Here is a 13,776-nt window from a genome sequence, read left to right as displayed (position 1 = left end):
GGCACCTTGGGACCTTAACGTGATGTTGCAGTTACTCCAGTCGGACTGGTTTGAGCCTCTACAGGAGGTTGAGGTCAAATTTCTTACATGGACGGCTGTCACGTTGTTGGCCTTAGCGTCTGTGGACTGCTCGTCACAGGAAATCGGACTCTGTTCTGTATGATCCCAGGAAAATTGGGTGTCCTGCTTCAAAGCAGACTATATCTCGCTGGATTAGGTTCACTATCCAGCATGCTTATTCTACGGCAGGATTGCCGTGTCCAAAATCTGTTAAGGCCCACTCTACTCGTAAGGTGGGGTCTTCTTGGGCGGCTGCCCGGGGTGTCTCGGCGTTACAACTTTGCCGAGCGGCAACTTGGTCTGGGTCGAACACGTTTGCTAAGTTCTACAAGTTCGATACTTTGGCCTCTGATGATCTGAAGTTCAGTCAATTAGTTCTGCAGGAGCCTCTGCGCTCTCCCTCCCGTTCTGGGAGCTCTGGTAAATCCCCATGTTGTTAATGTGGACCCCAGCATCCTCTAGGACGTAAGAGAAAACAGGATTTTGATTACCTACCGGTAAATACTTTTCTCGTAGTCCGTAGAGGATGCTGGGCGTTTGGCCAGCGCTTCGTTTTCCTGAAACCGTTATCTGGTTCAGTACAACATTGTTTAGTTATGTACTGCATTGTTACTTGGTAAGTAATGTTTCAGCAGTTGCTGAGTTTTTCAAGCTACTGTAGTTAGCTTGATGTGCCTTTTATGTGTGAGCTAGTATGAATCTCGCCACTATCTGTGTTAAATCCTTCTCTCTAAGATGTCCGTCTCCTAGGGCACAGTTTCTAGACTGAGTCTGGTAGGAGGGGCATAGAGGGAGGAGCCAGCCCACACTATCAAACTCTTAAAGTGTCAATGGCTCCTGGTGGACCCGTCTATACCCCATGGTACTAATGTGGACCCCAGCATCCTCTACGGACTACGAGAAAAGGATTTTGGTTACCTGCCGGTAAATCCTATTTCTTTTTCATCCACTAGGGGTCACTGGAGTACTCTTGGGATATGGACGGCTTTAGCAGAACCAGGGCACTGAATATTTAAATTTAGTAACTCTCCTCCCCTCCATATTCCCAGAGTACCTCAGTTTTTTTTCTGTGCTCACAGCACTAACAAGGTTTGTGTGGGGCTCTCACACTTTCTTTGAATATTTTTTGATTTTTTATTTTTATTACTTAAGCACATCCCTTCCCAGTTTCTGCTAAAAACGTGGGTCCGGGATAGTGCCGCTGCACGGAGGCAGCGCATGGCGTGTCGGTCCTCACAAAGAGCACCCTCACAGCCACACGCAGCCCACTGACTGCTGCAAGAGCTGGACGGAGCTTACAGAAAGAAGCCCCGTCGCAGCCCTCCCTACAGGACACAAGGTATGCTGGGGGGGACGGGGCGGTCAGCACACGCTGCCGCCCCGCTGTGTTGGATCCGTGTTATCACCGCCGCCCGCACCCGCCGCTAATGCAGGCCGCCCGCTCCGTCCGCGCTGTACGGATCTCAAAGTTTGCTCCAGCGATACGAGGGGGAGAACCGCCGCACCACAGCGCTCACACTAGCGCCGCCTAAAGCCGCTACACGCCGCTCCGGCCCGCCAACCCCGTTCACACGGCCACTCTCCTTATAAGCGTCCCCCGCCTCCCTGCAATTAATTAAGCCACGCTTCCCGGCAATCGCTCCCCGCTGAGACACAGCGCTACACGGAGCACAGGGGAAGGGGGGAGAAGCTGGTCACAGGCAGCGCTGCTGCAAAGGAGATAAATAGGCTGCAGGACAGGCTGCCAGATTACTTATGCTGCATAGGTTATATTAATAGCCTATTAAGACTATATTAAACCAAAGTCAGGTACAGGTTGTAAAGTCATGTATTGTAACCTGCACTGTGATTATAACTGTAAGCATGGCTTGGGGGCCATTTTAACCATGCTTCCTGTTTCTTCCTGTTTGTGATTCCAGAACGTTCCTGTCCTACATCTCTACTCCACCGGAGGTGCAGGGGTGTTAGTGGGAATTTTGGTTCAGGTTTCATATAGGGCTGGCCACGTGAACTTCACTTCGGCCATATATATATATATATATATTACACACCTTAAGTAACACGTTTACTGAGTCGTGCAAGTGTCTGTCTTTGTATATTGTATTGTCTGTATGCATAATGAGTAAGGCACCAGCAAAGACTAAAAATAAGTTTCACTGCAATGTCTGTACATGGATCTACCACATGTACAGTATGTTTTGTAGGTTTCCACTCCGGAAGCAGGTTTCATTCCCGGATACTCCATGGTCTATGTTAAACAAAGTAATGGCTGGGTTGAAATCACAATTGGCCGCCGTTCGACACGAGCGGCAAGGTCTCAATCTCGGGTGAGACCGCCAGAACTATCGAAGGGCTCTCAGCCTTTGCAAAGGTCCAGATTCACTTTGGGTACACGGGATAAATTTAATTTGTCTTATAATTTACCAGTTTCTGCTATGTTGCAGTCTGAAGATTCTATGCCAGACCTCACTGCGCTAAAGAAGGGTGAGGAAGGCGAATTAGACCAGCAGTCAGATGGTGCAGAATTTGACAGCACAAGCATTGATAATCTCATCAGGCCAGTGCGTCGGTCTCTGAAGTTTACAGAGACTAAGAAGCCTCTGACATATAATAAAGTCGTATTTACTAAACGACAGAGATCTCCAATGGGTTTCTTGTTTCGGAATCTCTTAATAAGATGTTAGTAGAAACACGGAAGAATCCGAATAACCAGTTCTATACATCGCTGATTTAAGTCTAGTTACCCGTTTCCACAGTCAGTGACATCTACATGGGAGAATCCGCCATTGGTGGATTCATCTGTGTCAAAACTTAAAAGACCCTTCAGACGTAAGATAGAAGGGCATTTGGGTCACTAAGGCGCTAATTGTATGGATAACAGAACTCAAGTCTGCCCTACGTTGACGATCACGTTATACTTCTCGCTAATCAAGTCTGAGAAGCTGCTGAGTATATATGTACAGCTTCTACTGCCGGCTTTCAACTCGCTTCTCGCCTTTCATCGTCGCTAGTTACAGCACGACAAGCACTCTGGCTGCGTTCTTGGCAAGCGGAGTCAGAGGTCAAAAGAATACGGTGGCAAGAAGTTGTTAGGTCCTAAATTGGACAAATGAATTTCTAAGGCCACGGGGGGAAAGTCTGTTTTCCTAACATTGCCTCCAACAGTACACAGACGGAAATACTCTGGGCCGGCGTTCAAATCCTTTAGACCTCAGCCCTTTCAAGGCCGTGGTAGAAAACAGTCACGCCTGGTAGACTAGGTCGAGAAGGTGGTTTCCAACAAACCAACACCAGTCGTCAGGACGCTAAGGTCACCGACAAGCCAGTGGCATGACGGGCTCCCTGGCTATCTCGGATTTCCAATTATGGGAGCACGCCTTCAGACGTTCCATTTGGCGGGGTTCCAGATATCCACAGATGGGTGGATCCGCAATTCAGGGTTAAACAATTAGCTGTATCCCGCCACTGCGGTTTTACAAGACACGACTGCCTCTGTCGGACGACAAGAGGGCGGTTCGGCAAATTGCCACTCAGTCTCTGCTGGATTCAGCAGTTTGGATTCCAGTCCTGGTACACAAACAAGGTCAGGGTTATTATTCCAGTCTGTTTGTGGTACCGAAGCCGGATGGTTCCGTCAGGCCAATATTGAACTTAAAGGGTCTCAATCAGTACGTTACTTACTACAGATTAAAGATGGAATTTCTGCAGTCAGTAATTGCAGGTTTATAGCCACAGGAATTCATGATTGCACTAGATCTCAAGGATGCGTACTTACACTTTCCAATTTGACCACCTCATCAGAGGTTCTTGCGTTTTGCAATACGCCACAACCATTACCAGTTTCAGGATCTACCGTTTGGCCTCTCGCCAGCGCCTCGGGTATTCACCAAAGTGATGTCTGTGATGATAGCTCATCTCAGATCCCTGGGAGTGACAATAGTTCCGTACTTAGACGATCTGCTCATCAAAGTTCCGTCTCAACAGATGCTCCTCCAACATGCGTTGCTAACGTACAATGTACTGGTTCACCACGGTTGGATTGTCAACTTCAAGAAATCAGATCTAATTCCGTCTCAATGACTTCAATTCCTAGGTATGATTCTCCATACGGTAGATCAAAGAATTACCCTACCAGAACAGAAAGTACAGATTATTCGTCATCTGGTACAATTAGTGCTCAAGCCACGCAGTCACTACATTTGTGCATTCGCCTCTTAGGCACAATGGTGGCGGCTTTCGAAGCGCTTCAGTTCGGAAGATTTCACTCACGTCCATTTCAACTGGATGTGCTCGCACAGTGGCCGGGCTCGCATCTGCAGATTCACCACAGGGTGAGGTTGTCGTCACGGGCAAGGGTATCTCTACTCTGGTGGCTCAAAGTACACAATCTAACCGCAGGGAAACTGTTTGGCGCCTGGAATTGGATAATTCTAAAGACGGACACGAGTCTCAGAGGATGGGGAGCTGTAGTTCAAAATTGTCAGCTCCAGGGTCTCTGGGCGGATCACGAAAGGTTGCTGTCTATAAATGTCCTGGAACTCCGGGCAATTTACATTGCGCTACGACAAGCAGTACACATGCTTCGGTCTCTGACTGTCCAGGTGCAGTCAGACAACGTGACGGCAGTCGCGTACATCAACAAACACGGAGGAACGAGAAGCCGCATGGCAATGCGGGAAGTAGCTCGAATCCTCAATTGGGCCGAACATAACCAAGGGATATTGTCGGCAGTGTTCATTCCGGGAGTGGACACCTGGGAGGCGGATTATCTCAGCCGTCGGGATTTTCATACAGGAGAATGGCCATTAAATCCAGAAGTGTTTCACATGTTGGTCCAGAGGTGGGGTTACCCTCAAGTGGACCTGATGGCATCTCGCCACAATCGCCAAACGACCCAGTATGTGTCCACAACGACAGATCCAAAGGCAGTGGCAGTGGATGCTCTCACAATCGCGTGGCCGTACAGCTTCGTGTATCTGTTTCCACCGTTTCCGCTGCTCCCTCTATTGCTAAAACGGATCAAAATAGAGTCCATCACAGTCATACTAGTGGCGCCTCATTGGCCTCGGAGAGCTTGGTTCTCGGATCTCAGACGATCCTTGCCCTCTCCCACTACGTCCGGACCTGTTACAACAGGGTCCGTTCCTTTACCCCAATTTAGCAAGGTTGCGTTTGACGGGGTGGCTGTTGAGACTGCCCTCTTAAGAAGAGAGGGCATTCCAAAATTGGTTATACCAACCATGTTACGAGCTAGGAAGCCGGTTACGGCAGCTCATTATTACAGAATTTGGCGTGCCTATATAGGTTGGTGTGAAGCTCGGAAGTTTCCGACATCATCTTTCAAGTTATCCCGTCTTTTGTTATTTCTGCAGACGGGTTAGATGGAGGACTGCGTTTATCTACACTAAAGGTGCAGGTATCTGCATTGTCAATTTACTTTCAAAGACGATTGGCTCTATTGCCGTCGGTACACACTTTTCTGCAAGGTGTCTTCAGAGTACAGCCTCCATTCATTCCACCTATGGCGCCATGGGACTTGAATCTGGTTTTAGATTTCTTACAGTCTTCATATTTTGAACCCTTACAACAAGTGGATATTAAGTTTCTCACTTGGAAAACAATTTTTCTCCTAGCCTTAGCTTCGGCAAGGCGTGTTTCAGATTTGCGTGCCTTGTCATGCAAGCCACCGTATTTGGTGTTTCATGATCACAGAGCGGAACTTCGGACGAATCCCGCTTTCTTACCAAAGGTGTCATCTTTTGCCATCAATCAACCAATAGTAGTTCCTGTGTTAACAGGAGATCCTGGAACGTTAGATGTGGTACGCGCACTCCGCGTTTATGTATCCCGAACGTCTATAGTTCGTAAGACAGATACGTTGTTTGTTCTCTATGATGCTGCCAATATGGGTTGGCCAGCTTCTAAGCAGACCTTATCCACATGGATAAAACTGACCATACGTCAGGCTTACCTTCATGCTAGATTACAGCCGCCTACATCAGTAACAGCTCATTCCACACGTTCTGTGGGAACTTCATGGGCAGCTGGTCGTGGAGCTTCTACGACGCAGCTTTGTCGTGCGGCTACATGGTCATCAGTGCACACGTTTGTGCGCTTTTACAAGTTTGATACGTTTGCGGCATCAGCATCTAGCTTTGGCCGCCTAGTGTAACAGGTGCCAAACAGCTCTCCCGCCCAAGGGGGAAGCTTTGGTACGTCCCAAGAGTACTCCAGTGACCCCTAGTGGATGAAATAGAAAATAGGATTTTGGTACTTACCAGGTAAATCCTTTTCTTTGAATCCGTAGGGGGCACTGGACGCTCACCCAGAGCAGTTTTACCTGGTTTCTGGTAAGTTCAGGGGATCTTATGGTAACACACTCTCACCGACTGGTTCAAATTATCAAGTTCTGGTTATGGTGTCAACTGTTTAGTTGTCAGTAACGTTATGTGTCAACTTTATTGTTGTCCGTTATGTTATATGTAATTCTCCATTGTCAACCTCTCTATCGCTCCTGTTAGGCTCAGTAAAAAACACTGAGGTACTCTGGGAATATGGAGGGGAGGAGAGTTACTAAATTTAAATATTCAGTGCCCTGGTTCTGCTAAAGCCGTCCATATCCCAAGAGTACTCCAGTGCCCCCTATGGATTCAAAGAAAAGGATTTACCTGGTAAGTACCAAAATCCTATTTTTATACACACACAATCTACAGGAAATTAGGCCACAAGTAATCAAATTTAGCATTTTTATCTTTTATTGCATGTAATGTAATATTCTGTTGCCTTTCTTACAGTTTACTTCAACTGCAGTGGAAGCAAGATCTGGATAAAGGCTTAGATCTCATCAGCAAGGCCATTGAAATAGATAACAAATGTGACTTTGCCTACGAGACAATGGGGACAATAGAAGTTCAGAGGTTAGATACAGCGATTTGAATTTTGGTGTCCGTTTTATGTATAGCTTTGATTGTAACGTACGTTTGTTTTTCCAGGGGGAATTTGGACAAAGCCATTGATATGTTCAATAAAGCCATTAATCTGGCTAAATCTGAAATGGAAATGGCGCATCTCTACTCACTATGTGACGCCGCTTACGCTCAGACAGAAGTCGCCAGGAAGTATGGCTTGAAGCCACCAACACTGTAAACGGACTCCCAGCTGACGAGCAAATGTGATAACTGAGAAGTTTTGTCCTTATACGACAAGTTTATTTCTCAAGGAGAGTAGTGCATCCAAAAAAGGGGGAATGGCGGACCCTGTTTTTCTGCTTTTGGTGTTGTCAATCATCCCTTCTCTTAGATGTTTTTGGTATTGTGGGCGTGAGTGTCGGGGTTTATTTGCCACATTTCCCTTTGTGATGTCAAAGGGCAAATAGAGGCTCCGCTGCATGAGAACAGAAGGACATAGTTTGCCATGCAAATAAAACTGCTGATTTGTTTATTTCTGTTTTTGTCAAGGAATGGGCGGTTATTTTGTGAGTAGTTTTCTTTTTTTTTTTTTTTTTCCTTTTTTAAATATTTCTGATATTTTTTACATTTCGTTTTGTTTTTCCTGTTGATTGCGTTACTATGCTTTCTATTCTCTTGTACATAATGGATCACAAATAGTTGATTTATTCCTTTTTTAGTAGTGATAAAGCAACTTATTTTTTTAAGTTACCAGCTTTGAAAATAAACAGACACTCAGCATGTACAACTTTAACATCCCCTTCTGATTTATGAGAGATCTTATTTCTAGGTTTTAATTAACAGCTTTTTTTTTTTGTGTGGGAAATACCGCTACAGTGCCCCCAACAACCTAACAGTGCGAATTGTGCTGGGTTACTCTACCTGAGCTGACATGATTTTTTGAGTGTCTTTAAGGCAATTTACAAAACTATCTTTATATTCTTGGCCATAAATGTTTTGTTTTTTTTTTATCTATCATATGCAGAACCTGGAACAGTTGCAGTGATTGCAAGTTTTTTTTGCAGGTCCGTTCCGAAATTCCTCCTAGTGTTGCAAGGGCGCTGTCCAGCATGTTAGGAAACACTTACAATGTGCCTGTTACTAATTAAACATAAGGTTTCAAGAGAATATTTCTTCCTCACACCTATATGTAAATGCATATTCTCAGTGACAATATTGAGTTATACTGTTCCCTTTAATTCTCACAACCTTTTATTCAGATGTTTATAATTCTTTTTCTGTGAAATTTCAATAGTTATACTCTAAATAAAACCATAATGCTCATTCTCTTACAGCCACCTGTTGGTTGTTTTGTTTATTTTTTCTTTTTGGGGACTTTAATGTGATTTGGGTAAAATTACATAAAATGTCCTTTTTTTTTTTCCACTCCTTTTATTATTTTCCTTTTTAATGATGAAACTTTTTTGCAAATCGTTGTTTTTTGTCTTTTGGTGGAAATAAAGCGTATATTAAAGCTGTTTTTAACATATCTGCTGGAGTATTTTATCTGCAGATCTCTGGAACATATTAGAAAAGGTAGCCCTTAAGTGTAAAATGATGCCTGCAAATGCTAATTTTTCCAGAAAAAAATGTATAATTTGCAAACCCACTTAAAAAATTGAGGATATAAAAAAAAATAATCTCTCCTTTATTTTCCTTATCCTATATATTAAAAGGCTAACGCTGCTCCTCCCCTCTATGGGGGAAATTCAAGTGTTTTGCGTGCCGGCAACCACTAGATGGCGCCCAACGGAACAGTTCTAGTGTTGCTCCGTACGGGTGCGCACAGCCGCCTTCAGTGACATTAGTTATGATCTGTAATTTTGACGGGCTGGTAACTAGTGTTATGTAATGGCATCATTATCTTGTATATGACATTAGCCTGGGATCTTTGAGCTTATAGTAGAGATAATTACATTTATACAGTATGTTGCAACTGATGTTTTTGGGCATCCCTTATATCACCAACTTAAATTGGTGGTTGGGCTGATAAACATTACTAAAGTAGCAATTGCACGTCAGAAACGGCAGCTGTAAATGACAATATGTGACTGGACACCTCATGTTTATCTTACCAATGGCCCGTGTAGCACGTTTTCATTGGACAGGTGTAAACTTGGCTGCTATCTTCAGATAGCTAATGGAAATCAGAAACAATCCTTGTGGCAGCATATAAACCTTGTTGACCGTGCTCTAGGTCTGCTTTCTCCATAGCCAAAATATCCAGGCTGCTCCAAATGCTACAACATTTTCTGTTTCTTTTAGATTCAATGTCCATTATAATTAACCAATTATATCTGGCTGTAAATATTATTCAAATTTTAAATTTAATTTTAAATTGTTAAGCTGGTAGAAAGCCACGGAAGCTGAGCTGTGTGTCTAATCTACCCAGACCCTGCTCAGATTTCAGATCTGCTGCAGTACGCCAGCCCTGATGAGCTTCACTACAAGTCTTCCAGCTGACTCCTAGTTCTGGAGCTTCAGCCATCTCTAGTATATGCAGAAATGGGCTTGCAGTTATATTCTTGACTTACGAGAGTGATCAGTGGCACATACCATCTATCGTTTTCTTACACTGAGGTTGTTTCCTGTCTTTTACCATCCTTTGTTGCACGTTTGTACTTTCTCTGTATCTCGTTATTACTTTACTTTTGCTGAGGCGGTCTTAATAGAAAAGATGGTCAAAAATGCACCTTTGATTTATATTGAAGCTACGCTCTCTTTTAAAACAGTTCTAGGAGACACTACAATGTTTCACAATGGTACTCATGTCATTGCACTCTTTCATTGATCACTAAACTTAAAATATGATTGACTTTCACAGATATACAGTTAAATGTTTTGGGAGCTAGAGAGAAATGAAGGTACTCCATTTAAAATACATTTGTTTAGTTCTGGTGCTGGATTGGGGACCCCCCAAAAATGATAGAATTATGATACCCCAATAAATGTGCAAAGCCTAAATAGAGTGCTCTAACTTCAGGGTGATTCTAATAAACAATGTATAAAAATAGGACACCCGGATAATAGAGTGATTATTATGTTTTACATACCCCCATTTTACATCTTTTGGTAGTCTGGAGGTGCCAGTAAGAAACACTACTTAATTTCCAGCCTATAAAGTTGTGATCTAGAAGTGAGGCCATTGTTGTCCTTTGAGCAGATTTCCTTCCAATAATCCAACTGCACTATTGTACAGCTTCCAACATTTAGCCACCAACTGTAGCTATATGCATGGCTGATAATAAAGAACAGTTGCTTGGAATTATTTGCACAGAATGTCTGGTATGTGCAGTTATACTTGCTACTATAGTCCTTTCCGGTTCCAAGCAAAAAAAATGTTTTTTGTTTTTTTATATACCCCTGTGATGTTACCTGTTCCATTGTTTATAAACTTCTGGGAATCTTTTCCCTAATACAAAGGTGCTATCTGTGCAGTAGACAGTTGAATCCGTGACCAATATAAAATAGAAAAAGGGTAAACTGTAGTGCAAATAATGGGTCTGCCCAATTAAAACCCTTCAATACCTGCCCAAACTAGTAATAAATGAATACAAATGCAAAGAAGTAAGGGAATGATCAAAGGTGCCACCAGAAAAAACAAACCATCAACAACAATACAGCTCTCTCAAGATAGGTAAGGAGCAATAAAAATATTACTAATTCATCATGTTTGTGCGGTTTCCTTGAATCAATCGTTGTCCAAAAGTTCACAGGATGATAATAAAAAGAAAAAAATAATACACAGTGTAATATTGCTTTAAATGAATAATGCTTCATAAAATTTACAGAAAGAGAGCTCTGGCGTGATGTTCTCTTTGATAGATGAAAGAATAGGATGTCTCCACCATTCCAAATATATATATCTGAGCGTACCAAAGACTCGCATAACAGGGGATTAGGAAATACACATAAAGGTATCTTTAACGAGAATCAGGCACAAATCACGGCTGAAATAAATGCTTTTCAAACGTACCCCACTCGTGTTAGCGTAATTGATTCCACATATAAAGGTATCTTTAAACTAAACTCCGATGTTGCTGACTGGTATAAAAGTTTTTTTAATTTCTTCAGAGTATATAAAAACCAATAACAAAAAAATATAAAATGACCAGTTTCCTTTATAAATGGAGACAAGTTTTTTTTTTTTTTTTTTTTTAACAGTGTATAGTACAGATTGATATATTAGTAATTTGTTGAATAGTAGATTGCAGTGGTACAAACGGGTGGTGTGATTGGGCTTAGCGTTATGTTAGACTGTCACGTGCAGTGGTGGCAGCTGGTTTGTGGGCCTGAAAATCCACTAGGAACTAGTAAATTACACTATATTCCTTGGTGATGTCACTGGTTCCATTATTCTCCTGAACGCTGGTTCAGATCGCACAATGGCTGGCTGCACTGTGAAAACTGATGCTTTCTATGGGTTTTTAGACCCTCCAATTCCCTATTTCTAAATGCTAAAAGCTATCTCTGTAGAAAAGTAATTACCTCTTCTAGATAAAAAGGGCTTTTGACAAATGTTCTCAGTTATTTTTAAGAACACTCTAGCTCAGGGTTAGAAGGTTGCACCGAGCTTGTATATGAACTTTGTAGTGTGTTTTATTTGCATGGCTTATATCACTTATGTTAGTGCTATTCAGTTCTCAGAATTATAAACCGGACACAGCATGAGCTGAATTGTGCTGCATTCCAGGTCAGATTGTTTGACTGCTATGTGAAAGTGCACTAATGCTGTCTACATTTGTTATTTTGTAAATGATCCCATATGACAAAAATCCATACTAAATAAATATTACAATAAAAGTGATTTGTGATCCTTGGTTGAGAAATTTCACCTCCACCAGACATCTGTTGTAGTGAATATAATCAGTTTTTTTTTCCTTCTATGAAATAATTTTTATTCGTAAATTGTAACAAAATAACCTATAAGACATTGGCATGAAAGAAGTAGTACATAAATCAACATGTTATAAGAATTATAATAGTCAATGCAAGGTATATAAATAATAATAAAAAAGAAAATGGGAAATATGAAATAATATTCAACAAAAAGTTTTAACACCAACACTGACATTGTTCAATAATTGTGACCCTTGAGTTACCTTTTCCATTGTGAAAATCATGCACAGTATCTGTGTGTTCTGTATTCTGCTTTCTTCTGGGAGGAGTAATAAGCAACTCGTGGAAATGAGGTGGCAGTGCCTTGCATTCTGTGTATTTATATTCGTGGTTTGGGGATGGAATGCCGGCAGTGGGGCAAGCGCTAGAAAGCCCCCTGCATGCTCGCTCTGCTCACCACAGGTTCTATTCCCACTCTATGGGTGTCGTGGACACCCACGAGTGGGAATAGCCCTGGCGCAGCTGTCGACATTCTCGGCGGTCGGGATCCTGGCGTCTGTATAGTAACTACATCCCATATATATTTATAAGATACGGTAGTGAAATATGTTTAACAAGGATTTTGATGTTTACGTTGGGACTCTCCTACCGGTATATTTGTCTGTGTATAAATAAGGTTAAAAAGAAAAATACGACCAGAACTGCTCCTGAACCCCAATATGCAGACATATACAAATTCAAAGCACCTACCATTACTTATAACTTGATATAATTTCCATTTTGTGCATGTGCGCATGTTCTACTAGGTTCACCTTTATAGTATTGGATAGGACTCCACTTTACCACCAGAACAGCTTTTTTTTTTTTTTTTTTTTTGTGGTATGGATTCAGCTAGGTGCTGGAAATATTACCTAGATATTCTGCTGTCACAATAGCTTCTCCCTGTTGCTGTAGATATGTTGGCTACTCATGCATGCTGTGATTCTCCTGTTCCATGCAGACACAAATTTGTGGACACTCGAACAGCACACATGCAGTACTGCGCAAAAGTTTTAGGCAGGTGTGGAAAATTCTGCAAAGTAAGAATGCTTTAAAAAAAATAGAAGTATTACTACTCACATTATAAAACAAAAATGGTAAAAATATATGGGAGGGTCTTCATTTAGTGCGAGAAAACAGCACTTTTCTCCCGCAGGGTCCACAGGATAACAATGGGATATGATGAAGCGACAGAGGCTTTGCACCAATCGTTTAAAGCTTTTCCGGCCTCCCAGCATGCAACGGGCCCGTCCATATATCCCCACCTCCTTGCTCAGGCAAATCAGTTTCTTTTTCATCCACTAGGGGTCACCGGAGTACTCTTGGGATATGGACGGTGTTAGCAAGGACAGGGCACTGAATATTCAAATTTCAGTAACTCTCCTCCCCTCCATACTCCCAGAATACCTCAGTGTTTTTTCGGTGCTCAAGCGTGGAGCTCCTCCACATATTGTATTTTTATTTTTGCTTTTTATGCTTTTTATATATTTACAATCCTTTCCCAGCTTACACAAAAGCTATGGGTCCAGGATTACAGAAGCTGCTGCGTGCAGCTCTTAGCGTGTCGGGCCTCACAAGGGAGCCCCCTCACAGCCACAAGCAGCTCAACTAACTTCAGCTGAGACTGCAGAAAGGACTGGACGGAGCTTGCTGGAAGAAGCCCCGTCAGAGCCCAGGTACATCAGCTACCTTCAGCTGAGGCTGCAGGACGGAGCTTGCTGCAGAAGCCCGTCAGAGCACAGGATCCCAGGTATTTATGACCGGGGCGGTCAGCTCACGCTGCCGCCCCGCCGTGTGGGGGCAATGTGCGTCGCCCGAGGCATCCTGCTGCTCCGTCCCCGCCACCGCTGTTATCAGCTCCCCGCCGCCGCTCCCCTATTCCCGGACGCCG

General features: G+C 43.0%; 1 protein-coding gene across 1 annotated transcript in view; it reads left to right on the top strand.

Annotated features, from left to right (window-relative positions):
• The window catches only part of TOMM70 (translocase of outer mitochondrial membrane 70), a 117,205-nt gene extending 105,395 nt beyond the window's left edge, over positions 1 to 11,810 (top strand). The window contains exons 11-12 of the mRNA XM_063956235.1: positions 6,855 to 6,977; positions 7,053 to 11,810. Coding sequence (XP_063812305.1) covers positions 6,855 to 6,977; positions 7,053 to 7,206 — 277 coding nt within the window. The 3' untranslated portion in view covers positions 7,207 to 11,810. The remainder of the gene's footprint in view (positions 1 to 6,854; positions 6,978 to 7,052) is intronic.
• The last annotated feature ends 1,966 nt before the right edge of the window (positions 11,811 to 13,776 follow it).

This window comes from Pseudophryne corroboree, chromosome 2 (assembly GCF_028390025.1).
Source record: "Pseudophryne corroboree isolate aPseCor3 chromosome 2, aPseCor3.hap2, whole genome shotgun sequence".
Classification (NCBI taxonomy): Eukaryota; Metazoa; Chordata; class Amphibia; order Anura; family Myobatrachidae; genus Pseudophryne; species Pseudophryne corroboree.
The sequence above is the reverse complement of the archived record's forward strand: the minus strand, read 5'-3'. Positions and strand labels throughout refer to the sequence as shown.